Source organism: Microtus pennsylvanicus, chromosome 11 (assembly GCF_037038515.1).
Source record: "Microtus pennsylvanicus isolate mMicPen1 chromosome 11, mMicPen1.hap1, whole genome shotgun sequence".
NCBI classification, from domain to species: Eukaryota; Metazoa; Chordata; class Mammalia; order Rodentia; family Cricetidae; genus Microtus; species Microtus pennsylvanicus.
In genome coordinates, this window is record NC_134589.1 from 57,163,422 (window position 1) to 57,190,576 (window position 27,155).

Genomic DNA, 27,155 nt, shown 5'->3' on the forward strand with positions numbered 1-27,155 from the left:
ACCCTTACTTCAGGCACACACGAGGATACATAGAGAAAGGTGTTGTAGACAGACTCTCAATCTAGAGCCCTAACATTATGCATCCTCTCACAGGACTGGCAAGATTCTGCTGCAGCTTTTACAAAGGACAGCTTTGCAGCCTCTGAGAAAGGCTTGAAAACAGCTTCACCCTGTTTACTCTGTTGTTTCTCCTGAGACGTTATCCTGCAAAAGTCACTGTGAGTGAGCAGCAGTGATTGGTCCAGACAGTCCAAGACAGTTACGTGTGTGGAAGCGAGATACTGAAATTATGTTAAACACTGAACAACAACAGGGTGGCTGGCTCAGGTGACTTACCGTAACCCAGAGAGCAGAATCTATGAAATGTTTAAATTCATTTTAATAAGCCTTTAAAGTCTGATTACAAGCCAGACCTTCCTCAGTGGACTCTGATTTATTTCTTCAACGCTTTCCAGAGCCTGGGCCCCTTGGCCTCTGTTCCCATCTGTACGTAACACAGGGCTTAGTTCAGGCAAGGGACTCAGTCATAGCTGATGAGCGGAAGTGAAAAAAGTTACTCACACTCCTAGTGTGACTCTGGATGGGCCCTCACTTTTGATATTTTTATTTCATGTATGCAGCTGTTTTGCCTGCTTGTATGCCTGTGTACCACAAGCATGTAGTGCTAGAGAAAGGCGAAATTCCCTGCAACTGGAGTTACTAGTTATTAGCTTCCATATAGGTGCTGGGAATCAAACCTGGATCCTCTAGAAGACTAGCCAATGCTCTTAACTGTCATCTCTCCAGTCCTGGATGGACCCTCTTACCTAAGTAAGAGCAAAAGTAAAAGACCACAGAATAGAAACAAGAATAGTAGTTGCTTGAATTTGATTTTTTCCCCCTGAATCAGAAATAGATGCTGATTGTCCACTATCAGCGGTAACCACCCAACCTGTGACACTCATTGTCTACACACCAAGGGAAATATCACACGGGTAGACAATCAGGACACTTTTGAGCCTACCACACACTTACTACATTCTCAGCTATCCAAATGTCTAGCACTGCATTATTTTTTGCAAAGAAATCAATCATTCCATTAATATGAAATTCTGTATCTTTTTTGCTCAACCACATTTCCACCTGCAAGAGCCTGCTCAGAGTGTGAATTCTCACAGCCCACTGGAAACCTATTTCATCCTATATTTTGAATGTGCTTAGTCTTTGGCCTTGTGGATCTCTCCCTGGAAAATATATCCTCACCAATTCCTATTGGCCATCACAGACAGCTGGCAAATGAGGATCCCATCGAGTGGACTATTTATAAGAAACTCAAGCTTGAAAGTGCCCCCGGAGACAATGCCAGTAAATCATGGTAGACTTCAATGTCACTGCAAAGCTTATGAAATACTTAACATTATAGTTAGAGAATGTGAATCTATGCTCCCAAATGATAATGGCAGTGTAGGAAATATGTGCACACAAGAGACACATAGGGAATGCCTGACAAGTTATGTATCAATCTGGTGACTAGGGCTGTCCTTTGGAATTCTGTTTGCTATTTTGTTTCCTGGTTTTCTGTAATGGATTTGCAAAAGCAATCACCTCTGCAGTCGTATGAGAATATCAGTCCATGCCACATAAAATTGTGCCAAGTAAGAAGACTGGCAATGGTGGTAACAATGTTTTACAAATGATAAATTGTCAATCCTTCTGTAATACTACAACCAACACATTACTTCATTGCTGGAAAGTCTCTAAGACAGTGGTTCCCAACCTTCCTAATGCCGCCATTCTTTAATACAGCTCCTCATGATGTGATGACCCCCCCCCCCAAGTAAAAAATTATTTCATTGCTACTTCATTTCTGTAATTTTGCTACCGTTGTGAATCATCATGCAGAAATCTGTGTTTTCTAACGGTCTTTCACCTCGTTGAAAGGGTCAGTCAATCCCCAAAGGCATCACACCACACAGGTTGAGAACCACCACTCCAGTGTTTTCTCCAGGAAGCAGGCTTTGGAAGGTTTGCAGCCTGTGTGTTTCTGTGAAGTGTTGCCTGGCGGTGCTCTAAAGGCGGCTCAGCCAAGCAGCAGATTTGAACGGCTATAATGTGGGATGTCCTTCTGTATATGTGTTGCTTTTATTGGTTGATAAATACAGCTTTTGGGGCCAATAGTTTAGCAGAGTAAATCCAGGTGGGATATCAGAACAGAGATAGAGAGAAAGAATAGGCAGAGTCAAGGAGACACCACATAGCTGCCAAAGGAGACAGATGCTGGAACCTTACCTGTAGGTCACCCCCTTATGGCAATACACAGATTAAAAGAAATGGGTTTATTAAAGATGGAATAGTTCGTTAAAGGAAGTCTGAGCTACTAGGTCAAACAGTCATGTAATGAATATAGTTTCTGTGTGATTCTTCGGGTCTGGGCAGCCAGGAATGAAAGAGCAGTCTCATCTCACAAAGTGACTTACAAAGTGTCACCCATACATTTGGGGCTAACCCGCATGGCCAGTCACATACTTCTGGTCTGGATGCTTGTATGCCTGCTCGGGGTTAGGAGGAAACTAGCTGAGAGCACCCCAATCTGGGAAAGCAGCTGGATGGGGTCTGCTAAGTTTGCACAGGCAGGAAAGCATGGTGGATTCTCGCATCCATATAGAGAAACATTTCTAGTCTGCACAGCATGCTGCATGGCATATTTAACTTTTACTCAGACAAAAAGGGTTTATGTGCTGCCCAGTGCTTCTAAGAGTTGACATGTGAAGCTCCCACCCAGCAGTCCCAGAGCTGGTGGTAAACGTACCGCGGCCATATTGAAAGGCCAAGAGAGGCAGAACCAGCATCCAGGGCTGCTTGAGACAACACTGCTTATCATTTTAAAATGCTCCTTAAAGAAAAGGATTTCATATACACATTAGGATAGATTCAGACATAAAAGACCTCTAAATAAGAGACAGTGTGTTTTAAAAACTGTATGTAGTCTTGGGAGAGAGAAGAAAAGGAGTATAGATAGGAGTACAGAAAGACATAGATTAAAGGAGTAAAGATAATAAATATTAGAAAGTAATAGAGTAAAAAAATAAGCTGTGTAGAGATGAAAAATACACAGAGGGCTTGGATTATATGCATTATTGTGTTTTCTTTAAATTTTTTGACTGTTAATGAGATGACTGCAGAGAGACATTTGATTCTAGGGGCTGTAAGTTAAACCAACATAAAAGTATCTTGACTTCAATTTTGGGTCTAAGGATATGTTACTTTGGAAAAGAGGTTCTGCTTTTGTTTCCACAGAAACTGAAAACCTGTGGATTCCTTCCAGTCTAATGTGGTTTGATGGAACAAGGCTTCTGAAAGGTCTCCATGAACCCTAAAAATACTTTGCTCAACAAACAGCAGGATGCAGTTTAGAGAAAACAGCCCTCAAATTTCCAAAATTATTATTTATAAATGTTTGTTTTTATTTAAAAGGGGATATGATATAGAAATGAATACTTTGTATTGGTATGGATCTTGGTTTATTGATACAAAATTAAGGTAAATTTTGTTATATGTATATTTCTACTCTTGTTTAAGGTATTGTGTTCATGTAGTTCATTTAAAAATGTAATGTATAGTTAAGAAATATAGATCAATAGATAGTCATCTATAATAATCAAATTTTTAATTACAGAGATATATTTCAGCTATCTAGATAATCTCCAACACTTCAAAGATTTACAGAATATGGCATTTTAAAGGTTTTACGAACTTAGACTTTTCTTGTCAGTGAGACATGTCTGTTTCTGGCAGCACCAACTACTTCAGAGAGATTGACGGGCATTGCAAAAACTCATTATGGAATTTGCTTTGAATGTTACAAAGCTAGTCATTTGGGCAAGAAACTGCTCTTGCCTGAACTGCTTAATGGTATGCTGCATGAACTGAACATGCAGGAGCCATAGGAAAATGACTGCTGAACTTGCCTAAAGAAGGTGAAGCAGTCCTTCAGGGTTCCTGCTTCACAGAAAAAACTGCCAGACATTCTGCAGGACACAGAAGAAAGCAACTGATAAACTTTGCCTGTACAAGGCAGAACAGATCTTCAACTTTCCTGCTTCATGGAAAGTCTGCCAGATACTATAGGCCTGCAGGCTGAAGATGAATGCTCCAATGTTATAGAAGAACTTTGGGTGACTGTCCAGGCAATGAGATGTCTCTGTCATTTCTAGAACTTTGGAAGTTGTTTGCAATGCACTTCCTGTTTATTTAGGTAAAATTATATCTTTCTGGGGTCTTTGAAGGAGTTAAAGACAGTTATAGTTATAGTTCTCCTTTTTATGATAAAAATAAATTAGATATAAAACTTTAGACTTACAAAGATAGGATAGATGATTGAGTATTTTCCTTAATTTGCCAAATAGTAAATGTACTAAATATTGTAACTCTAATTCTTGCTTGATAACTGTTTTGCATATTTAATTTTACTATGTTAAAGTTAAAAAAACTTTCTTTTTATTTAGACAGAAAAGGGGATATGATGTGGGATGTTCTTATGTATATGTGTTGTTTTTATTGGTTGATGAATAAAGTTGTTTGGATCAATGGCTTAGCAGAGTAAAGCCAGGTAAAAAAATTATAACAGGGATAGAGAGAGAATAGGCAGATTCAAGGAGACACTGGGTAGCTGCTGAAGGAGAAAGACACCCAGAACCATAACTGGTAGGCCACAGCTTCTTGGCGATACAAGATTAATAGAAATGGGTTAATTCAAGATGTAAGAGCTAGCTATAAATAAGCCTGAGTCATTGATTGACCAAGCTGTGTTGTAATTAATATATTTTTTGTGTGATTATTCAGTCTGGGCTGCCAGGAAGAGAAAGAGCAGTCTCTGCCTACACAGCAGTGTTTGTAACACAGTCACTGCTGCAGTGTTGCCCCTATCTGGCTGCATTCAGTGGAATACAGTTTTCTGCATTCTTCCAGTGTGTGTGTGTGTGTGTGTGTGTGTGTGTGTGCGTGTGTGTATGAATTCATACATAAGAAAATGTAAAATTCACATTATGCTCCAAAGGTTTCAAAAATATTAATCTCACTGAGGGAAAAAAAGTCAAATGCTATGAATGACACTGTTTTCCTAATAAATAATCAAACTTGAATATGAGCTAACAACAAAAATAAAACACTCCCGAAGTTGTCCATACTAACCATACTGTATCAAAACCACCAGTCCCAGGGACAACAATGCTGTAATGAAGGAGTTTCCTTCCCAAACAAGTTCTGCTATGCCAGTATGCAAGGGTTATCTTAGCATATTATCTGGAAGAATCTGCAGCTAAGAGTACTTAATCTTTTTCAGAGAACCTGGCTTCAGTTCCCAGCACCCACATGGCAGCTCACAACTCCAATCCCAGGGGATCCAATGCCATCTTCTGGCCTCTGTGGACCCTGCACAATGTGGTGCACAGATATACTGGCATACAAAACACTCACACACATGGAATAAATAATAACAATTTAAAGCATGTTGTCTGATGACTGTAATCACTCCAGAAATGTTTTTTAAAATGGTGATCAGATAAGAACTAGGTTAAATGACCCTGAGGTCATTTCTAATCACAATAATGGAATTTAATAATAGTCTACTTTGTTTCTTAATATTTTTAAGGTATGAATTAACACGCTCCATTCCCGGAGGGCTGAGCTTTAGGGCAAACTCCATCATTTTTCAATAGGGATCAAGTATTAAAAAAATACAGCCAGTCACACATTCCGAGTGGATGTGTTTCTCATTTATATTAAAATTTTAATGCACTTTATGTTTAGTCATAGTTGTATCTCAAAATGTGCAAGGGCATGAAATGCTTCTCCTTTCTGCTATTCTCTTTTGCAACTGTATGCTGTAATCGTTTAAATTATTTGCTTCTGGTTACAGAGACACCTATTTTCTTGAATTGCCATCTTGGCATTTCTCTGCCAATAAAATACAGCCCACAGACTCATCCATTTTCTCTAAGTGTTACCTGAGAACAGCGTGAAGCCTTCCTTTCGCTTGAAAACTCCTTTGACTTAAACAAATATAAAAGGGCTTCCCCGGGAAAAGGTTTATCCAGTGAATCACTTCTTTTTCTCCCTCATGGATAGCAGAGAAGAGAAACTACCCTAGAAAAGCATGGGACATCATCACTCAAATACAAGTTCAACTGTTCAAACTTCCGGAGGCCTTAGGGAGAAGAAAATGGGGCTTCCTGTGGACTGGGAAAATGACTTTACCTGGGCTTCCAGAGCAGAGCCAGTCTGTCCCCCAAATTCTGAGAGCAGTTCTATGTAAAAAGTCAGGTGTTTACGTCACCACTACACTCGAGTTGCTTAGATACCCAGCTGCTAATTTATGTTTTTGAATTTCCTACTTTGAAGGGAAAGTAGGGAATTTGGTCCACAGCTTTGACACCAGGCTTGTGTATCATGTTAGTAAGCGCATAGCAGTAGGTGTCTAAGTCAAGAAGCTTGCAAAAGTGCGTCCATGGGCTCTTGTTTCTCTGGTTTAAAAAGTTTTAAATTGGCATTTAGTGTGTGAGTCTGTGTGTGTGTGTCTTGTGTGTGTGTGTGTGTCTGTACAGGTGTGTCTGTCTGTGTGTTTGTCTATGTGTCTCTGTGTGTACACCATGGCACACATATGGAAGTCAGATAACAATTTCTGGTACTCAGTCCTCCCCTTCCACTACCTGGGACCTGAGGCTTGGCAGTGAGAGCTTTCATATCCAACCAACCGCCTTTGATGTTTTACAAGATGCAGAGGAACTGTGCTTACAAAATCAGAGCCAAAACACAACCTGTCCACCGATGCAGTGTGATAAACAGTTAAACACACACATATACATAGAAAAAGCATTTCTCATCCAGGGGTGTCTAAGCATGTCTAAGTGTTGCCTCTGCATGGCTGCAGGGCACTATTCTCTCCTTCATCACAGCATTTTATTAATGATTTCCATGGTATTGAATGGATTAGTAATGGAGAAAGTACATCTGTCGCATTTTCCAATACTGTCATAGAGAGGGGTCCTCAATGTGCACACACTAGAGATTGAGATTGACTGTAGAGGATACTCAATGTGCACACACTCAGGATTGTGATTGACTGTACAGGATACTCAATGTGCACACACTCAGGATTGTGATTGACTGTACAGGATACTCAATGTGCACACACTAGAGGTTGAGATTGACTGTACAGGATACTCAATGTGCACACACTCAGGATTGTGATTGACTGTAGAGGATACTCAATGTGCACACACGTGAGATTGAGATTTGCTGTACATAGTATGTAAGGAGTTGCACAGGTCAGGAAGTCCAGCTGGTTGCTTGCTGTGGTAGATAGCTCAAATTTCTGGTAAGACTGCACTGCTATCCACCCACCAAGATGTTTCTTCATGAAGGAAGGTCAAGGGAACAAAAGTATGTACATACTGGAAAGGTGGTCAATAGAGGGTATGAGGACTCACTAAAACTCTCAGTCACAGAAACAAGGCTAGGGAGAACAGGTACATGCTTTCTCCATCTGTGATCTTAGGGCTTGTCCAACTCTGGGGGAAGACCCAGGAAATACCAATCTTAACAATCTACAGAATCTGAAACTACTTTCATGTGTGTGTGTGGTGTATGTGCATGCATGTTCTGACATGTATGGATGCACATGTTGCTAGGGTGTACATGCATGTGTGCATGTTGCTAGGGTGTACATGCATGTGTGTGCATGTTGCTAGGGTGTACATGCATGTGTGCATGTTGCTAGGGTGTACATGCATGTGTGCATGTTGCTAGGGTGTACATGCATGTGTGTGCATGTTGCCTAGCAGTTCACATCAGGAGTCTTCCTTGGTTTCTCTCTCCCTTATTCACTGAGGCAGAGTCTCTCAGTTCAGTGCTAAGCTTGCAGTACTGCTGGTCTACCCAGCCAGCTTGCTCTGGGATCCTCTGTCTCGGCCTCCAAAGGCTGCAGTTGGAGGTGGACCACCCTGCTCTTTGATTATTATGTAGGTTCTGTGGAACCAGCTCTACTTCTCACACTTGCTGCCCCCACAGCAAGCGCCTTAAAGGCTAAGCTGTGTCTCTAGCCTCAGACACAGTTTTTAAACCTTACTTCCCTTCCTGCAGGCCACTTTGTTCTGCCAGAGCAGATGCAATGCTGGCCCTCACCTGTGATGCCCGCTCCTATCTGCTGTCTGCCTTCTCCTTGCTGTGGAGTTTCTGCTCCCACAGTGAACCAACTGCAATGCCCTCGCTCCTCTGCAGACGGCCACCCAAAGGGCGACTTTATTCCTGCCAGGGCTTTAGAGAAGTGAAGACTTAGGAACCCCTGCCAGTTTGAGCCAAGAGGGTTCTGCTTCTTCCTTTGGCTTCCTCTTCCAGCTCTGCCCTTCAGCCCACCTCCCTCCCGCTCTCTGAAAATAGCCCCTTATGAGTCACTCGGTACACTGCCCCAGTGGATCTGTGAATAGACCAGAAGGACAGTCATGGTAAAATAAGTTGTTTGTAATAGTCTAAGTTTAAACTTAAATAGACATCCCGGGAATAATTGCTGAACTACCTACAACTCCACTTGTTTTAATTTAAGCTCATCTGGAAATTTCCAGGTTATTTCTCTGTGAAAATCTATGAGTTGGAGAAATAAAACCACTCTCACTTAAATGGGCACTCAAACACCGTAGTCAGGTATTTTAGAGTCACAAGCAGCAAATTTGTGATTCAGGTGATTAGGAATGAGCTGTCTTGGTTTTCTCACGTTGGAATATTTTTTTAATTTTTAGAGCTTTCTCATCGATACCAAATGTCCAGAGATGAGAAGAAAGATCCAGGATCATGTTGGAGAGTGTGAAAGTGTGTGGATGTTGACTGTGAAGAATTGGGAACCCATAAGAATACATATATAACCAGTCCAGTGGCAGCCGTGGGGGTAAGATTAAATTTCTTTGTTGGCACATGGGACTTTCAGGCAGGTGTACGAAGTCAGTTTGGCTTCTCACGTGTGGAATTTAGAACAGGCTGATGAGTTGCCACTTTCGGGATCAGCCACCACTCTGTGGCCAAAATGTTCAAGAAACAGAACAAGCATAATGAACGCCATGCATGTTCTACAATTAACAGTGCGATCCACTCACATCCATGCACAGACACACTACCTGATGAGTCAGAAGTTCAGGGCATGCATTTACTTATTGCTGGTCCAGAGAACCCAAGTTGGGTTCCTAGTACCCAACGCCAGATGGCCTGTAACTCTAGTTCTAGGAGATTCAATACCTTCTTATGGTTTCCACGGGCACACATGCGCATGTACACACCCCCCCTCCCACATACACATGCTTGAAACTTGAATTGGAATGGCCTGAGAACAAAGAAATTATTAGTGAAATCACCATAAGTAATAAGTAATTACATCAATGTGAAAAACAGGATTTAAACACACACACACACACATACACACACACACTTGAAACCCCTCGTCAGCTCAAGAAAATTTGTTTCTGTGAATGACAAGCCAGAGTGACCACAGAGCAGTCATGAAGACTCTGGTCAACTCACGTCCAAGACAGAGGGGAGGTGGAGAAGGCTGGATGCACACTTGGTACCATCCCTGGAACCCCTCCCCCTTCTCTGATGGTTCTCCTTCACCCAGCATCTCATTGCTACCCTCAAGGTTAGACTCACGGAGCCCAGAGGTCTCTCAAGACTTCCTAACTGACAATGCAAACAGTCTCAGTCTTCTAGAAAAGCTTTCCATGGCATTGAGCTTGGGACCACACTTCACCCCACACTGGCATTTTATGACTTTTTAAAAAGATAGCTGTTTCGAGAGAATTTTACAGTAAACACCCATCTGCCCGTGGACTCAATTCTAAATATGCATTCTAATATTTTATTGGTTATTCATAACTATTCTTCTATTCAGTTTCTAAAGAGATGATTCTATCAACTCAACTTTTTAAATGTTACTCAAAATTAAGTCATAGACACTGTGCAGTTCCTCCTGAATGTGTTTTCGTGCTCAACATGAATTGCAGAATCTACTCCCAGGAGTGAGCTCTTTCCACCCCTTTTTAGTTCTGCCCCACACTCAACGGACTCATAATTGGCATGCCATGCCCTACTAAAGCAGCAGTTTCTCAATCTGTGGGTCGCAACCCCTTGTGCCCGACCGACCTTATTAAAGGGGTCACATACCAGACATCCTGCATATCAGATATTTACATGAATGATTCATAACAGTAGCAAATGAAGTATCAACAAAATAATTTTATGAAATGGGGTCACCAAAACATGAGGGAACTGTATTAAAGGGCTGCAGCGTTAGGAAAGTTGAGAACCACTGTCCAAGAGCCACGGGCGCTTGCTGGTCTCTGACATATTCATGCACCCTGGCAAGCGACAGCACTTCCATTTCCCATGTCTAGACACAATTTGTTCTTTTGAAGAGGTGTTCTTTCTCCTTCCGCATTCACTGTTAACACCATCAATACAATATACTCATGAGAAAATGCTCAAATGTTCTGCAGTTTCTGTCCATTCCGTCATTACGGGTAGCCTTCCTCATAGGTTTATAATCTCTACAGATGAAACATTGAGCAAATCTCTCCCCACCAGCCTTACCCATCCTCAGCCCTGCACCATCCTCAGGATCCCTCAACAGCCACCTAAGTGGCTACGAATCCACATGCCACCAATGAGGACTGGATTTCCAAAGTCAAATCAGAGACGAGGAGCAAAGCCAGACTTCCGCCAGCCTATCGGTTCCTTTACACGGGATTCTATCCCGAGAGCTGTGTGGAACCATGATGGCAGCCTGTTTCCTGGACTTATGGACCTTTTAAAGGGCAGCCGAGAAGAACTGAGCTGTGTGTCAGTGTGAAATGCATGCAGACTAGCTTATTAGCCAGTTTTGTTGTGATTGCACACCGCGTTTTACTGTACACGTATTGTTTTTAATTATGGTATTGTTAAAATTCTTCTCACCTCCTTATCCATGCCATTTAAATATGTGCGCTGGATAGAATGTTTGACGTGCAGGGATAGTTTCCATTACATTGCTTTAAAAATTATTTTAATGATGCAGCAATCGTGCCTATTTATAAAATATAATGTGATAATCCAATACATTATAAAACTTGGGCTAACCAAATAGTATAATTAGCATTTCCATCTCCCTAAGGGTTCCCATTCCTTTGTGTTAGGGATGTTTGGATTACGTGTCTGCTTTCCTGTTAGTTAGAACGGGCCTAAAATAAAGACCAAACGCTTTAAAAAATGTCACCTGCTGATCCTCGAAAAATCTTTGCCCAGCCTTCATTCCCGATTTGGCACCTCTTCACCCACACAGGCAGGATGGCAAACTCATCCACACTGGGAAGTTGTTGCTCAGATTGTAGGTCTGGTGGTAATGAGCCAGACTTCCTTCACCATGTCCCCAATTACTGGTACACAAATGCCCAACATGCAAAAGGAAGAAGGGGGTGTGACCAGAGAAGCGCCATAAACCAAACACACTCAAGTTCAAAGTCTAGGAAACATCAAAATGGATGCTCAAGCTTTAAAAAATAAAGAAATAAGCGACGCCTACTTTGGTGTTTGTGTGTCCAAAAACAGAATGTTTGTAGCTGGGCCAATAATTGCATTTCCACAAAACGGCCTCATCTGGAGCCGCTCTGCACGTTTCAAGTTCCAATGGGCTACAGCCATGCTGTGCCAAGGCAGGATGCTAGGGCATCAGGTATCACAGCAGGGGTGCCGCGGCTTCAGATTGGGATCAGGACGGAGCTGAACAACCTGCACTGTGCACCCATCCCGTGTCTCCCAAATGTCTCTGGTCGGTGATTTGCTGAGAGTAGCAAGAGGTAAGGGACATATTTCACATCCAAAACTTTTGCATGCACTGCCTTAAATAGCAAATGACAAAGATGAAATTTGTCCAAGGGATAGGGTTCTTCCTGAAATGTGGGATCCACTCGAACTTCCTCCGCTACACTCCATTATATTTATATCAGCGTTGGCTTTAAAGGTTGGTTTTATTACACACTCGTGAGAGTCCCATGCCATGTCACACACCACCTTTCCTTTATTCTCTCTCTGGCCCTCAGTGCCCATCAGTCTGTGGGGTAACCTCAGCCTCCTCAGGTCGGGTGGCTCCACCCACGCTGATTCGCTTCCGTTCGCCCATGGATTTCCAGCAGGTATGCTCCCTCCCAGAACACTCAGGCGTGAGTATCCCTGTGTTCTTCTGACGTGTCTAAAGACATGGAAATAACGAGCCTGCTTCTCTTCATGCCAATATCAGCAGGAGCAGAGAAATAATTTCTTCAACACTTGCTTTCTTTCTGCCACTCATGGCCACGGGGCAAACACACCTGAAAATCCCAAGAATTTTCATCGCAAGCATTAGGTCCCTATGACCTCCCCTCATACAAATATAAAACAGATCCAATTTGTTTTCTTTCCATCGTTAAACCCTCCCAGGGCATTCTAAAGGAACCTCTGGCTTCAGGAAAAGCCTTTTAAACAGATACTGTTGCAATCCCAAGGCCTCCTACACCAAGAAGAAAGAGCAAGGCCCCATTAGGAAGAAAAACAAACCAACTTTATTTCTTAAAGAAAAAAAAGAAGCAAACCCACATTTGACGATGAAAGAAACTACAAGAATAATGAGAGTTCATCAGAAAATTTTTTGAAAAGAAAGAAAAAATAATCATGAGTTTTTGTTTACCTAAGATCAGAGTTTGTGACATGAAATCACAGCACTATGGGACTATTTCCCTCCCTTTCCCAGAACTTTTCAAAGCCTAAGGTAGGCCAAACATGGCTTCAGTTAAGCAAGGAAATGCTGGGATCTCTCTCTCTCTCTCTCTCTCTCTCTCTCTCTCTCTCTCTCTCTCTCTCTCTCTCTCTCTCTGTGTGTGTGTGTGTGTGTGTGTGTGTATTAGGTTTAATCCATACTGAGATTCTTCAAGGACTTATGACAATAAGACACATTATTTTTGAGTTTGCCATTCAACTCACTCTGGTCACTTTGATACTTCCTAGTGAGAAAAGAAATCTAACCCAAGAAAGAATGCTAAAAACGGCAAAGGAATTTTATTCCCACAATTTGATTGATTGCTTCCTATTCTGAATACTCAAGAGATTAAAAAACAAAACAAAATGAAGGCCTTCCCTGGCTGGACTTGGGTTTCTCCAGCTAGTCTTTCACAAGCAGGCAACACCAGAAAACACAAAAGAATGACAAGGATTGACCAGAGGGGGCCCAGACCAGCTTTTGTCCAAAATGGCTGAGGAAAGCGTCTAAAATCAGGTAGATGAAGAGTAAGCAGATTCAATCTGAGCTAAGGCTTTAATGAATCAGTTCTTGCATAACAGAAGGTTATACTTCACCTGGTCCCAGACCAGTAAGATTTCTGTCCTGTTCCATGTACGCCCCAAACTAAATATTGGTAACCTAGAGGGGGTATAGTTGTCAAAAGCCAGGGCATATGTGGCTATGGCCTGGGCACTGGGGACAGGTTCTCTGCTCATGATGGCCAGGAGGCTACAATCATGATAACCGAAGAATGCCAGGTTATAGTGGACTATGCTCTGACTTGGGATACTAACTAAGGCATCTTAAGACTAAAGAGGAAAAAATGTCAATCCAAAGGTTAGTGAGACAAACACTTTAGCAGAGAGAGACTTGGCAGCATACAGGGAGAAGGCCTCTCCTCACACTGCAAAGGAGACCTCAGGACTGGTGACTCCAGACACTGAGCACAGTAACCGCCCCACCTGGGCCCTAGTGTAGGAATGCAAGAATCTTTCCCACCATAGTCCTGGCAGGGCTTTGGCTTCTGTGTGCAGCCACCCAGAAGCCATGCGCTTGGCTCACTCAAGAGGCTATTTGGTGATTATTGTTATATTTTCGTGGATATGGAAAGAGCCCATAGCTGGTTCAATCTTATCAATATACTCAATCGGATCAGTTGTCCAATTTTATAACTAATGGTCCCTAATCAGAATCAAATAGTGCAGACCAGTTTTATAACGAATAGGTCCTTGATCAAATCGAACCAAAACTACATGGCTGCTTTCTGTAGCCAGGATCTCTGGGACCCTGATGGCTGAAGAGTTAGGCAGGGGCTACATGTGGCTGTTTCTGTCAGAGAGCATCCCAGAATGCCAAGGAGGTGGAGCACACTGAAGTCCTAGATGTGGGACAACCTGGGGTCACATAAGTCTATCATTTTGGGGTAAGTTACTTCCCTTTTCCAAACCTGGGTGTTTTTAAATATAGGCTGCAGGAAATATCAAGACAGACTTTAAATATTGGTCCTACTAAGATCAAACAGACTACCATTCACCTCATTCAGCATACAGCAAGAGCTCAACACAACCGGTTTCGGCCACTTTACACCTAGAGTGATGGGTTTTGGCAAATACGCGTTACAAGGTTTCCATGTTTTGTTTGCTGTTTATTTAAAAAAAAAGAATAGTTTTAAAGAACACATTTTACCTCCACTACAATGGGGAGAACGCCAAAAGTAGAGAATGCATTAAATCACCAAAATTAATTTTATCTGCACAAGCATCCATGTCCATCTCTTGCACAAGAGATGCCTAAAGCAGATGCACTAAAGACAGTACCATCAACCCAATCAAACGAAACACTGCTGACTTCCTGGGAGCTCTGAAAGAGCAGGTGTAGCTTTGTTTTTATTAAGAAAAAAAGTGATGTGGATTTTTTATAGTCCATTATAAATAGTTTTAGAATTATTAAATATATGTTATTTTTACATTTGTTATAAATATCACAGGGGAAATGTTTGGAGGGAGATTTTCATCACTCTGTTAAATGAGAGGCCCAGCTCTGCAACTGTGTGGTTAAAAACAGCACCCAAATGACAGCCTGCCACCTAGACAGGGACTTCAAGTCTGATGATGCTGTCAGAGAAGAGGGCGCCAGCAAAGTAAGCCACTCCGCTATAAGACGCTTCATTCTATTGGTTCTCCTGCACTCTGCCATGGGGCCTTCTCTCCACCTCTTCCATGTTGTCACCACAGCCCACATCTGTACCCCATACCCAGCATCCCCAGCTCTGAAGGCCTACTCTTCCTATGTTTGTAATTGAAAATGAAAACATTAGGGATCTGTTGAGATGGCTCAACCGTGAAGAGCACTTGTTGCTCTTGCAGAGAAATTGGGTTTGGTTCCCAGCATCCACATGGTGATTAACAACTCTCTGTAACTCCAGTTCCAGGTGATCCAGCACCCTCTTCTGGGCTCTGCAGGCACCAGGCACACACATGGTACACAGATGTATGCACAGGCAAAACACCCATACACCATACACTTAATACACATACAAAACACCATAACCATAACTAAACCTTTTTTAAAAATAGTTTTTAAAAAGCCCTGTGTTTCATTTGTCTGATTCCCACTTTGGCTTTTCCCGTTTTTCAAGCCCAGTCACTTGTGCAAAGGTTCTCTGTCCATAGAGGGAGTTTCAGGGTGGGGGGTTTCATCCCTGCTTCACTTTGCTTCTGCCATCTAGAAGCGAAAGACAGGACAGACACTGTCTCTGTGGATGAGCCAGAGGGAGTGTTGTTCTGGAACAAGCCTAGGGGGCAGGGTGTCATCCTGTCTGGAAGCAACAGGTGCTGCGAGGAGGGGAAGCAGCCAGCCCACACAGGCCCTCCAAAGTAAGGAACAGGGACACACAGAATGTCTGTAGTGTGCTTAAGAACAAGCGGCCTTCGCTGTCCCCTAAGCTCTTCTTGACTTCTCTGTTGGCTTCGTGTGGAGCTTGGGGATAATTTTAGATATTTGAACCACACAAAATAGCACAAAGATAAACTTTGCCCTCTGGGAGATGGGTATCATTTACAGATACAGGCCAAGTATAACACACTGTTAAAAACCAAGACGCTCATCTCGGTCACCTAGACTGGGTATGGCAACACAAGCCTATAATCCTAGCATGTGGGAGGCTGAGGCAGTCAGCCTGGGCTACACGCAGAGATGTCATCTCCAAACAAAGCACACTAACTAACATCAGAAAGTACCCTTCCTTCTATTCACTCTAGAATTCTTCCAAGAACCCCAGAGTGCCAGAAAACCATAGCCCTCGACGCAAGCAATTTATATGTGCGCACATACAAAGGTAATGGCCTTTACCTCTCTGCTAAGCACGTATGCGCTACGGCTGCAGCTTCTACAGTTTGGAGCATGCCAGTAAAACTTGTACAGCTTTCTCTTTCCTTCAAAATCCTGCAGGCAGAAGACTCATTTTTGTCACAGACCTCAGTAAGTCAGCATTCAATAGAACTTCTCTTTCTTGACTGAGATTTGGACTTTTCACTTAAGGGAAGCACTTCGTGCCTTTTCTTCCTCAAGTTCAAGCTGCCAGCATCTCTACTCCTGCACTTGTCTCACTGTTAAGTGAAATAAAGATTAGTTGCGTTGGAAGCATAGGGGTACTTGGAGCGTGGAGCTGAGATGGCTGCCAAGTGGGTAACAGATAGGTGCTCTATACAGTGCAAATGCACAGGACGCAGGGGTGACTCCCACACTAAGTGGAACAGCATAAGCTCTCATCCTGCTATCCAGAAAGGCACCAAATTGAAGATGCCCGAAATCTTTGTTTCTGGAATTCTCCACTAAGATTTTCAGCCTGTGATTGGCCACTGGAAAGAGAAACCCAAGCTACTATCTAATGCCTTTTGCTCAATGAACCACATCATGCACTCACCTTGTTTATTTTCAATTCACTTGTTTTTCTGTTCTAGCCTGAACCAATGTCTTGTAGAGGGCTGCTCAATTTGGGTTTTCTTGGGACTGTCATATTTACATGAGTTCTGGACCCAGAGGAAAATATCCCACAGATGAAAGTTATGTTCAATGAATAACATCAGAGCAATAAACGAGACCTCAGCAGAAGGCAGTGCTGCCCTCAGCCACCGCGTTACTTGATTGAGGTCACTTCTTCCAGTTTCCCAGTTATAATGTCCCTATCCCTCCCCTTCCCGCTGTTTTACCCTGACTCCGTCTGTCCTCTTTGACTTCTGTCCCAGGAGTTACCCTGCATCTGGAGCGCACACAGCAGGAACTCCAAGGGTTAAGCCAGCTTCTGTATGCCTCCTGTTTCCTTAAGAACCGCAGGACCCTCCTCCAGAGCCTGCGCCACACAAAGTCATCTGGAAGCATTTCCATCTGAAGCCAGCTCTCAGACACAGAGGCAAAAGGCACTAACAAAAGTAATCTGGGGCATATGGCATTCCTTCCCCTACACATTTCTAATATAAATCCTCTAATCATTTGTATCTTGCTTTTCGGGTTTATTGTCAAGTCGAGTCTCTTTTATTTCTCTCCAAAGAATAAACTGCCTGACTCAAAGAAGGGAACTGCCCCTACCTAAAAGAGGCAAAACGCAACAGCTGGGCTAGGCGGATGGTACCTGTTATGTAAGTGTTACATACTTCGTTATTCTCTGTCCCTCTCTCCCTCTCTCCCAGGCCCTTTCTCCCTCTCCTCCCTTGCCCTCTCTTCCCCTCTCTGTCTCTCTCCCTCCTCTCTCCTTCCCCCCTCATCCTTTCCTACTCTTCCCTTCTCCCACTTTCCTCCTCTCCCACTCTCCCTCCCAATCCACTGCTCAATTTTCTCTTCTAGAAGGCTACAAACACAACCTGAGCAAGCACCTCTGAGCTCTGGCAAGGTTTACTGACTGCTCATTTCACCACTAGATGGCGCTACACCACACATTCAAAGGAGACTGTTCTCAAGCCAGAAGGAATTTTGTTTATATCCGTTCAAAGAATCTCTCTTGCATTCCTAACGGCAAGTACTTAACTGCATTATTAATAAACACTCCCCCTTTCCTGCCACACATCTGCCGTCATCTGACAACTCCCGAGACTGCTTAAAACTCTACTCTGTGGTACAGAACTCAAGTGACCCGAGGACTTGCGTTCCGGTACCTGAGAAATGCCAACCAGACAAGGATGGTATCATTGGAAGCAGGAATTAGGAGAGAACCGAGCCCTGGCTCAGTTCCTACAGCTTGGCTTCCCATATGTTTTCTTACTAGTTGTAGTCATATACCCCACAGAGATTTTTAAAGTGTATCGAATTAGCACGCATCCTGAAGTGTTGAGCATCTGATCAAGGTGAAGGGCAGAGGGCAAGTGTTGTTTCCCTGCCGTTTCCTCCCTTTGTGCATATAAGAGAGCCACGTATCTGGTGAGAAACTTTACTTCCACAGTTTTAACTCAATTACTTAAGGATAACAGAATTCTCCGACTTCAGGGTTTAATTCTGTTGGGAAAAACAGACCAAGAGACTACCCTAGATTATCGAGTTTTGGAATCTGGTTTTTGGATGGCGTGCCTCAGAGGGAGCTAGGCTACTTTCAAACTTGTGATCTTTCCAAGTCAGCCTCCAGAGTCCTGGGGTTACAAGGTGGGGCACTGTGCCTGGCAAAGCCAGTTCTCTTTATAGACCCATACCTCTATTAGGTGGGGGTGGAAGGTATTTCCTCCTCGGGAAAAGAGCTACCTATCCAGGGTTCCTGCCTGGACCCCGCAATAGCATTGCTGGTGACTACAGTTTGCAGTTGTTCAATGTGTCCATGGGAGAGATGACCGGTTCTTACGGCTGTTTACATCAAGGAGGTTTGTTTGCTCTGTGACCAGCATTCTTCATGATGTGAACATCTGGCCTATGTAAGGTTAGCCTCTGCTGTCATTAATTGCACAGGCCCACTTTCTTCCCATGACCCGTCTGAAATACAGACTTGGCACTTATTCATCCCGAGCCAATCAACCGGTTTATTTATATGAGACAAATATTTGGACCAGAGTGTTTTCTTTTAAGGGAAGGTGGGGCAGGAGATCACAACACTGTGGGGGACTTCCATCCAGAGATTATGTTTGCTTTCTCACATGAAGTAAAGCAGCACACGGTACCCTCAGATTACAAGGAGGAAGTGCAGACCCAAGGTATTTCAGCTCCAGGATAATCGGAGCTTCTTCTGTACCTGGCATATCTAAGTCATTCCCTAAATATTTATTGAATAATTTAATTAATCATACAGATTTTATCCCTTCCCCATCTATTACATATATCCTTCTAGGCACATATACATGCACACCACACACATACACACACACACACATGCATGCATGCACACATACATACTCACACGCACACGCACACACGGCTGATTCAATTATCAGTGACATCTCCAGGAAAAGAACCCAGAATTCGGACAAAGACAGCAGGTGGAAAGTATATTCATGGAAGAAACAGCTCCATTTTTCTCCACAGATATGAACCCCCTGGACTCAGAGTTCTCCCCAGCCCGTGTTCTTTGCTTACTCAAGGACACAGTCTCTGGACTTCAGTCCTTATGACCTTGCATGGGTGGCCAGGATCTGCACCTCCTTTGGCTTAAATTTCAGACTCTTTGTGCAGAAGGGGATGGTGGTGCAGGGGGTGGGAATGGTTCCTGGAGGTCCTCTGCAGCTGCTCCCAGCTGCCACAAAATGCAGAGTTCTCCCGGAAGCCGGAAGTTGCTCTGCTAAGTTGACTCTCTAGTGGCCTTGAAAAATAAAGCCATGATCATGAAAGGTTAAAACTTTCACATTTTGATGAAGTCAGGAGAAGGCTAACTCCAAAACTCCAAGCTGAGTAATCGTCTATCTTTACTGTATGCTATAGTGTGATAGTCTTTTCTGCTTAAATGGTCTCGACTTGCTAATGAAGGGAATTAAAACGTGGGACGTGCTAGCACCAAAGACAGCATAAAGAATGCTTCCTATTGTGGCCCAAATAAAGATATAGGGTGTTAGAGGAGCCACATATAAACATGTGTGTTTTTGTGAATGTGTGGATGGATAAATAGATACAGAGCAGACAGATGCATAGCAGGCCCTCTGTATCTACAGGTTGTACTTCCAGAGACTCAGCCAACTGTGTATGAAAACATACAGAAAACATTACATCTGTGTTGAACATGTCCTGACTTTTTTTCCGTTATTGTTCCCTAGACATTACTGTAGCGGCTCTGTACATAAAACTTACATTGTATCACGCATTATAAATAATGTACAAATGATTTAAAGTGCAGAGGAGGATGTTTTAAGTTATGTGCAAATACGGTACCATTCATAGGAAGAACTTGAGCGTCTGAAAAGTTTGACGCTTACCAGGGGATGGGACCAATGCCCCACAGACACCAAAGGAGGAGTGTATATACGCATGAATATGTACATGTATGGTTTATTTAAATAATTTACAGATATACGTCCTTTGTCCCCGTGGGGAAAATGGAATACACTTTCTCTGCAGATGTAATAAAGAAGCAGGGACAAGGCTCCTCTCATTCAGTTCAAAGTTCACCTGCCCTTGAACTGCAATAGCGGCCACTGGTTTTGACTCCCAGTAAAGATCTCTGCATTTTGGAGAGTGGAGTTATTTCCACTCGCCTTTATGATCATACCACTCGCGCAATGGAAACAGATACAGTTCGCTTTGAACGACCGCTGTCACGTGGCGTGCAAGCCGCAGACATTTGTTGCACTGATAGCATGTCTGCTAAATTAAGTCGTGAGGAATGCTTTTCAAACCCAACAGGGTGGAGTTTCATACCCAGAATCCTCCACTGGAGTGTCCTGCGTTGTTAGGAACAAGCCTCCACACACAAAAAAACATTGCCAGGAGACTTGTTGAGACAGCAAAGGCTTTAAATCAATAAGAAGAACCTCCTGTTTAGATGTTGAATAACACATTCATTTGCATTTTACTATATTTTTTTCAAAGATGGACTTATACTCTATGCTGGAAACACAGCTTATGTTTTATATTCTTCTCAGTGATGAAAATATATAGAAACATCTCATCAACAAGAGTTTCTAAGTCTCAAACTCCTTTTCCGAGAGATTTCTTCAAACTTCCTAAGAGCAAGTTTTCTCCCTTCATGAGGACAGTAGGGGGCACTGCCACAGCAAACTGTTAACAAATATTTGAGAGAGAGAGAGAGAGAGAGAGAGAGAGAGAGAGAGAGAGAGAGAGGATAAAAAGAAAGAAGAAACAAAAAGAGAAAGGAAAGGAAGGATAGAAGGAAGAGAGAAAGAAAGGATGAAAGAAATAGAAATAAAGGATGAAAGGAAAAGAAAGAAAGAAAGAAAGAAAGAAGGAAAGAAAGAAAGAGAGAGAGAGAGAAGGAAAGAAAGCGAGGGAAGAAAGAAAGAAGCAGAAACTAGACATCTTTTTTATTTTCCCCATGACAATAAGCATCTAAAAATAAATATATATTACCCATATTTTTCTCTTCTCTTTAATTTTTTAATAGAAAGTTTGTTTTTGTTTTGTTTTTTTCCTCTGCATGTGTACATGTGTCTGTTTGTATAGTGTGTCCATGTCTGTGTGTCTGTGTACCTGTGTGCCTATGTGTGTGTGTGTGTGTGGTCTTAAATATGTGGTAGAAATTCTCTATTGCAGGTTTGAGGCAATTTAGAAAGGTCTACTCAGATCCTTGTTCTATATATTAGGTAGATATAAGTAGCCAAAATGCACAGTCACTTCAAGTTATTCTGTGTGGGATTTTCTCATATAGAGAGTTAAGTCTTCAGTCTTTCTCATGAACATCAAACTCCAAGTTCAGAGTCAAGAAGAAAAAGAACTGGGGGGGGGGGGAATTTCATTAAATAATCCCATAATCCAGGCTCCACAGGTTGTTGCTTTTTTTTAAATGAGTTTTTCATATTACTCGGTGAACTTAAATTTATGCATTCAATAAAAAAAAAAAAACACTCACCGTGAATGTTAAAACAAAGACATTGTTCCGACACTTGGAAAATTAAATTCACCAAACCATGAAGTCTACTGTGCAGTTATTTTTGTAACCGCCATAAATTGCTTTTTAGAACTCCTCTGCCGGGGGTAAACAACCCGAGGAGATCTCCTTCATAGCTTACCACCAGTTTCCAAAGGCCAGGGCAGCCTCAAAGTTTATGACTTTTGCTTTTCATTCTTTCCCTACTCTTTTTTTTTAAAAGTAGTTGTGTTTTTAGTTACCTTGAAACCTTCCTGCTTTTACACGATTTCAGAAAGTTCCACAGAAAATCAGATCCAGGTCTGTGGATATACTGTGCCCTCAAATATACGGTGCTGGAATAAGAAGAAACAATCCTACCTTGTGGAAATAAAGTTTATAGAGCAAAACGAAAATAAAGGAGGTCAGTACTAAATATTTCACCGTATTTAATAGGACCTCAGAGCCTGCGGCTGGCCTAGAAATCTCAGACTGATGGCTTGAAACGTGTCCCCCCCTCCCAGCACTGTACGAGGCCCAATTCAATTCGAGAGGCTATAGATAAGAGCTTTAGGGTGTTTAGCCATTCCTTTCCCGTGTCCTTGAGGAATAGCACAGAACGGCCTTTGTGTTCAGAAGAAGGACCTGTTGTCCAGATTCAACAGGTCAGTTTTTAAGAACTTCCAGAGGGTACAAGGTAAATGACGGAAGCGTGGGCAGGGGGAGGTTTTTAAGTGGCTGATGGTTTTAAATGATATATATTCGCTATCAGGGAAGGCTGATTGTTTTTCTTTCCAGTGAATGGAAAGCTGCTGTTTTTAGAAGTGTTTAATGTTTGAATCTGATTTTTTTTTAGGACTAAACTATAAATTCAGCTCCTGAAATCGATCTGAACGTGTTCTTGACCCTACACGCAAATACACTCGTCACATCATGCCCGTCTCTGTTTTATGAATGGTTCCTTCGCTGTATCTCAATTGTGTCATAACTTTTCTAATATTGTTTCAGTTATAATGAGAATGAATGTTTTATGAACAGGCTGAACTTTATAAAATGGGAAAATTCTAACCATATGATTTTTCCTTGAACTTGGAGGGCGGGGGTGGGGATGATGAGTATTTTTTTTTCACCGCAAACTCAATCCAGGCCACACTAGAGTTTATTAGAGTTTGGCTAACTCTTATAGGTGATCTGGATTTGACACTGGCGAATAAGCTTACCTTGCTTTTTCCACGATTCTTTTTATATTTATATATAAACTTCTTTTCCCTTTTAAATTAGCTATCTTATTTGTAAAGATAATTGTTCAGAGCTCTTTGGAAAAGTTTCTGTCAGGACAATGGTATTACCGAGGAAATGTTCTTTAAAAACTCAACGACTGGTTGCTGGCACTTGCTGGGACATAGATTATCGGAACTACATGGACTCCCGGCACTTGACACTTTTACTAAGTCTCTATATGACTTACCACTTTGGACAACTATCTGGCAAAGGGTCAAGGCAAATAAATAACGGGGCAAATACCGTGTTAACCACAGGGAATTACCCTCAAAGATAAAGGAACAGAAAGAGGCTTCCTTTAGTGGGATAACCCAGTAATGACGAACAGGTTTCTGACTTTAAAGCAAACTCTCTCGAGTCTTTCTTTTTCTTTTCCTTCATCTGAATACAAGGGCTACTTCAAGGGGCAGGCTGTTTGCGGGGAAAGGGATTTCTGAGGATTAAAATGAAGACAACCCCCTTTCCTCTCTCAATCTGCCCTTCTCAAAGGAGAAGGGAGGAATGAGAGCCCTGTAGGGGACAGCTACTTCTTCCCCTTTGCCGCCCCTCCCAAGCCTCCCCCTCTGCCCTTCTGCTCAGCCTGCTCTCAGAAATACCCATGGGGGTTCCCCGCGCTCACCGGTACCAGGCGAGGCCCTTGTGGTAGCTGCGGTCGAAGAAGTGAGGCTCGGCGCCCACGGCGCGCACGTCGGGGTGCACGCGCAGAAACTCCAGCAGCGCCCTCGTGCCGCCCTTCTTCACGCCGATGATGATGGCCTGTGGCAGCTGCTTGCTACCCTCGTCCAGGAGTAGGGCCAGGGTCCCGGACTGGGCCTCCGCCACGCTGCTTCCCGCCCCGGAGCCTCCTGGAGCCGCGGTCAGCCCAGGGCTCTGCTCATCCTGGTCGCCGCTGTCTCCTGGCCCGGGCCGCCCGCGTCTCCGCCTTTGCCGCAGCTGCAGGAGGCGCTTCCTTTGCGCCCCCGCCGGCCACGCCGCCAGCTCCCTCGGTCCTGCAGAGACGCCGCTCCCCGGGACCCCCGCGACGGGGCCTGACCCGGGCTGGCAGCGTTCGGCCAGGCAGTAGAAGACGTAGAGGGAAGTGAGTAGCGAGCAGAGCATCAGCAAGAACTTCCTGAAGATGCTGCGCGACAGTGGCTCAGCCGGGCCTGGCTGGGCACCGGCGGGGCCCGAGGGGGCCATCCTAGCCGCAGGCGACTGACGACGGGCGGGCCATGCTAGGCCGGGACTGCACCAGGAGCCCTGCCATCCCGCTCGCTGCCCTGAGGCCACATCGCCCGAGCGCCCCTGCCTGCGGGAGAGGTGCCCCGCGGAGCGGCGGCCAGAGCTGGAGCGGGGACCAGAAGCCGCCTGCGAGCCCTTCTCGGGGTCCCGGGCTCCGGACGAAGGGGCAGGAAGGGGTTCGGGGCCGTGCTTAAGAAACCATCGTCTCGGGTCTGAAATGTGCTCGTGTCCTGAGCCTAGTTGGGCAGAGCTCGGCGCCCCGGGTCTCCGAGAGTCGCCGGACAACGCAGTCTCTGCGGCGGGCGGCGGTGGCGAAGGCGCTGGGCTCAGCAGGGTTCCTGAGCGGCCACTCGGTGCGGATCTCGGCTCAGCGACCCTGCATTCTTGGCTCGGTCCCTGTGGAGGGGACGCGGGGCTCCCGGTCTGCAGAGCTGTGTGCGCTCCGGACAAAGCGAGTGACCCTTTTCCCAGCCGCTGGCTGCTCGCTTTCCTGGCCCTCCCAGGAGCGCGCTCAGAGTCCTGGCTCAGATGGTCTCAGCACGGAGCCAGGTCCCCCTTAGCCCTTGGGTCTGAGTAGAACTCGAACCTTCTGGCCTCTTGGGGCTCTCCGGAAGTCTACCCACTCCTCTGGGACTCCAGCTGGGAGCCTCCTGGAGTGGACCCTCTGCTCGGGACCTGTCAGTGGTCGCTGCCACTGTGCTCCTAGACGCTCCCTGCAGCCTCCTTGGCCGCTACCGCCACACGTGGGACGCGAAGGACAGCAAACTTGGTGGTGACGTCAATGGCCCAGGCCAGACCAACCCAGGGATCCGCGCCAGGGTGCCCAGCAGAGGCTCACGGCTCCGCTAGAGGGGCCAGAGGGGTGGGACCGAATTAAAAAATGAAAAAAGGCGGTGGCGAGGCACCGCCCAGTACACTGGGGAGGGCGGGGGCGACAGAGGCAACGCCCCTTCCCCTCAGTCCCCCCCCCCAGGTCTCTGGGCTGCTGTCAACGACAGTTAGGGCCTCTGCTTGCCTGCATCTGATGCCCACCCTGTCAGCCCCTCGCCGGATTAGGGATTCCCAAGTCTTTCCAGCTCAATTTAGCCCTTAGCAGCCTTGACGCTCCCCAGATCCCAGTTCCTGTTTCCTCTTGTCCAAACTTTGGCATCCCTATTCCTTTCCAGCTCACCCATTCCCATCCCCTCCTTCTCATCCCAGAGATTTGAGAAATTTTGCTTTCAGAAGTTCTTGGCGGCTCCGGCAGGCCACGCCCCCCGATTTGTCTGGGCCAGGAGAATTCTTCAGGGTAGATTTGACTTCTACTTCACTGTCCACCAAGAGCCCTTGACAAACCCCTAGAAAGGAACCCTTTAGGAAAGAGATCAATAAATAAATCAAAAGTAGAAATTAAGATTTTTTTAAAAATGTGAATCTGATTCCAAATCCATATGCCCAGTTATTGGTAAAGTTCACTACTTTGCGTGTGTGCACCATTGCGGTATGTGAGGCTGTGTTTGCACTCTTCGAGGGTTAAGAATTCTTTTGTAAACAGTGATTTCCTCTTCCTGTTATTTCCCCTGACCCTGGATACCCTTCCTGTGGCCCCAGAGCAGGTCACACAGGGGTAAAATCTGCCCCTTGCTGGCTCCTGGGGAGGTGGTCAATAGAATCTGCAGACGTTGGGTGCTTCATTGTTTTCTTTGGGATCACTCTGTGGGGATTTTGTTTTTCAATGTTATTCATTTATTTTTATTTTATGTGTATGCTTGTTCCGCCTGAATGTGTGTCTATGTACCACTTGGGTGTCTGGTGCCAACTGGAGGGTGCTGGATCTCTTTGAACTGGAGTTACAGACGTTTGTGAGCCTAAATGTGGGTGCTGGGAATTTCACCCAGGTCCTCTAGAAGAGCAGCCAGGGCTCTTAACTGTCGAGCCATCTCTTCAGTTCCCAGATATTTCGCTTGTGTTCCCGTCTTAATGTTTCCTTATGTCTGGCTGTCTCCTCAAAGGCCCTGGTCACTTTATTCCTACCCATGTGTTTGTAGACATTTTTCTGCTCCAACCCTCTCCCCCAGTTACCATGAAGATACCGCACTAGGAATTCTGGCTGCCCAGCCTTGACATTCAGATTTTCTCCACTCTTCCTGCCTGTACCCCATTTGACCATAGAAGTGGAAGTTAGGGGGTTGCCTCTCAGTCTCCCCAGGAGTGCTACTGACTCTAAGTTTGCTTGGTTAGAAGTGGATCGTGTGTGGCCTGCTGGCTAAAAAGTCACAGGTGGGTATAGTCTTGTGTTCATAAACTACCAAACACAGTTGATTCTACAGCCAATGAAGAACTGGGTAGATTTTAGGGCCAGAAAATGCTGGCCTTTGCCCATGATGAGCAACAAACCCTGCCAACTTTCCATGTCCTATTATGGCTGAAAATTGGGTATTGACAAACCACTTTGAAGTTTAATACTGACTGAAAATTTAATTTATTTCGAAACTTTCCTCAGTGTTTTCAGTCTGGCTTGTAGAAGGAAGGCAACAAAAACAGTGGCCATCTAAAAGTTGTTCTGAAAGCAAGTAGTTTCACCGTCACCAGAACATCTGTTTTCTCATCTGGAATGCATTGGGCTCCGAGTTCACCTGTAGCTCATCATGAAGCGATATTCTACCTGTATATTCCTCTGTGAGCATTCATGGTGTGGTCCCAAGCCCCCAGACTTCCCAGCATCCAGACACATAAACTGAACAAATGTCTATTGTGCGAATTGGCCCAGTCTGTGGTACTGTTCAACAGTGGGAAAGGACTACCAGCCCTTCTTTCTTCTTCTTTTCTTAATCCAAGTCTTTGGAGGTAGTGTGTGTTCTCTTCTTACATGCCTTAACTGAA

At 44.3% G+C, this 27,155-nt stretch overlaps 1 protein-coding gene across 1 annotated transcript in view; it reads right to left on the reverse strand.

Annotated features, from left to right (window-relative positions):
• LOC142860648 (heparan sulfate glucosamine 3-O-sulfotransferase 3A1) overlaps positions 1-25,257 on the reverse strand; it is a 93,634-nt gene extending 68,377 nt beyond the window's left edge. The window contains exon 1 of the mRNA XM_075992158.1: positions 23,692-25,257. Within this exon, the coding sequence (XP_075848273.1) occupies positions 23,692-24,251 (560 nt within the window). The 5' untranslated portion in view covers positions 24,252-25,257. The remainder of the gene's footprint in view (positions 1-23,691) is intronic.
• Positions 25,258-27,155: the final 1,898 nt, after the last annotated feature.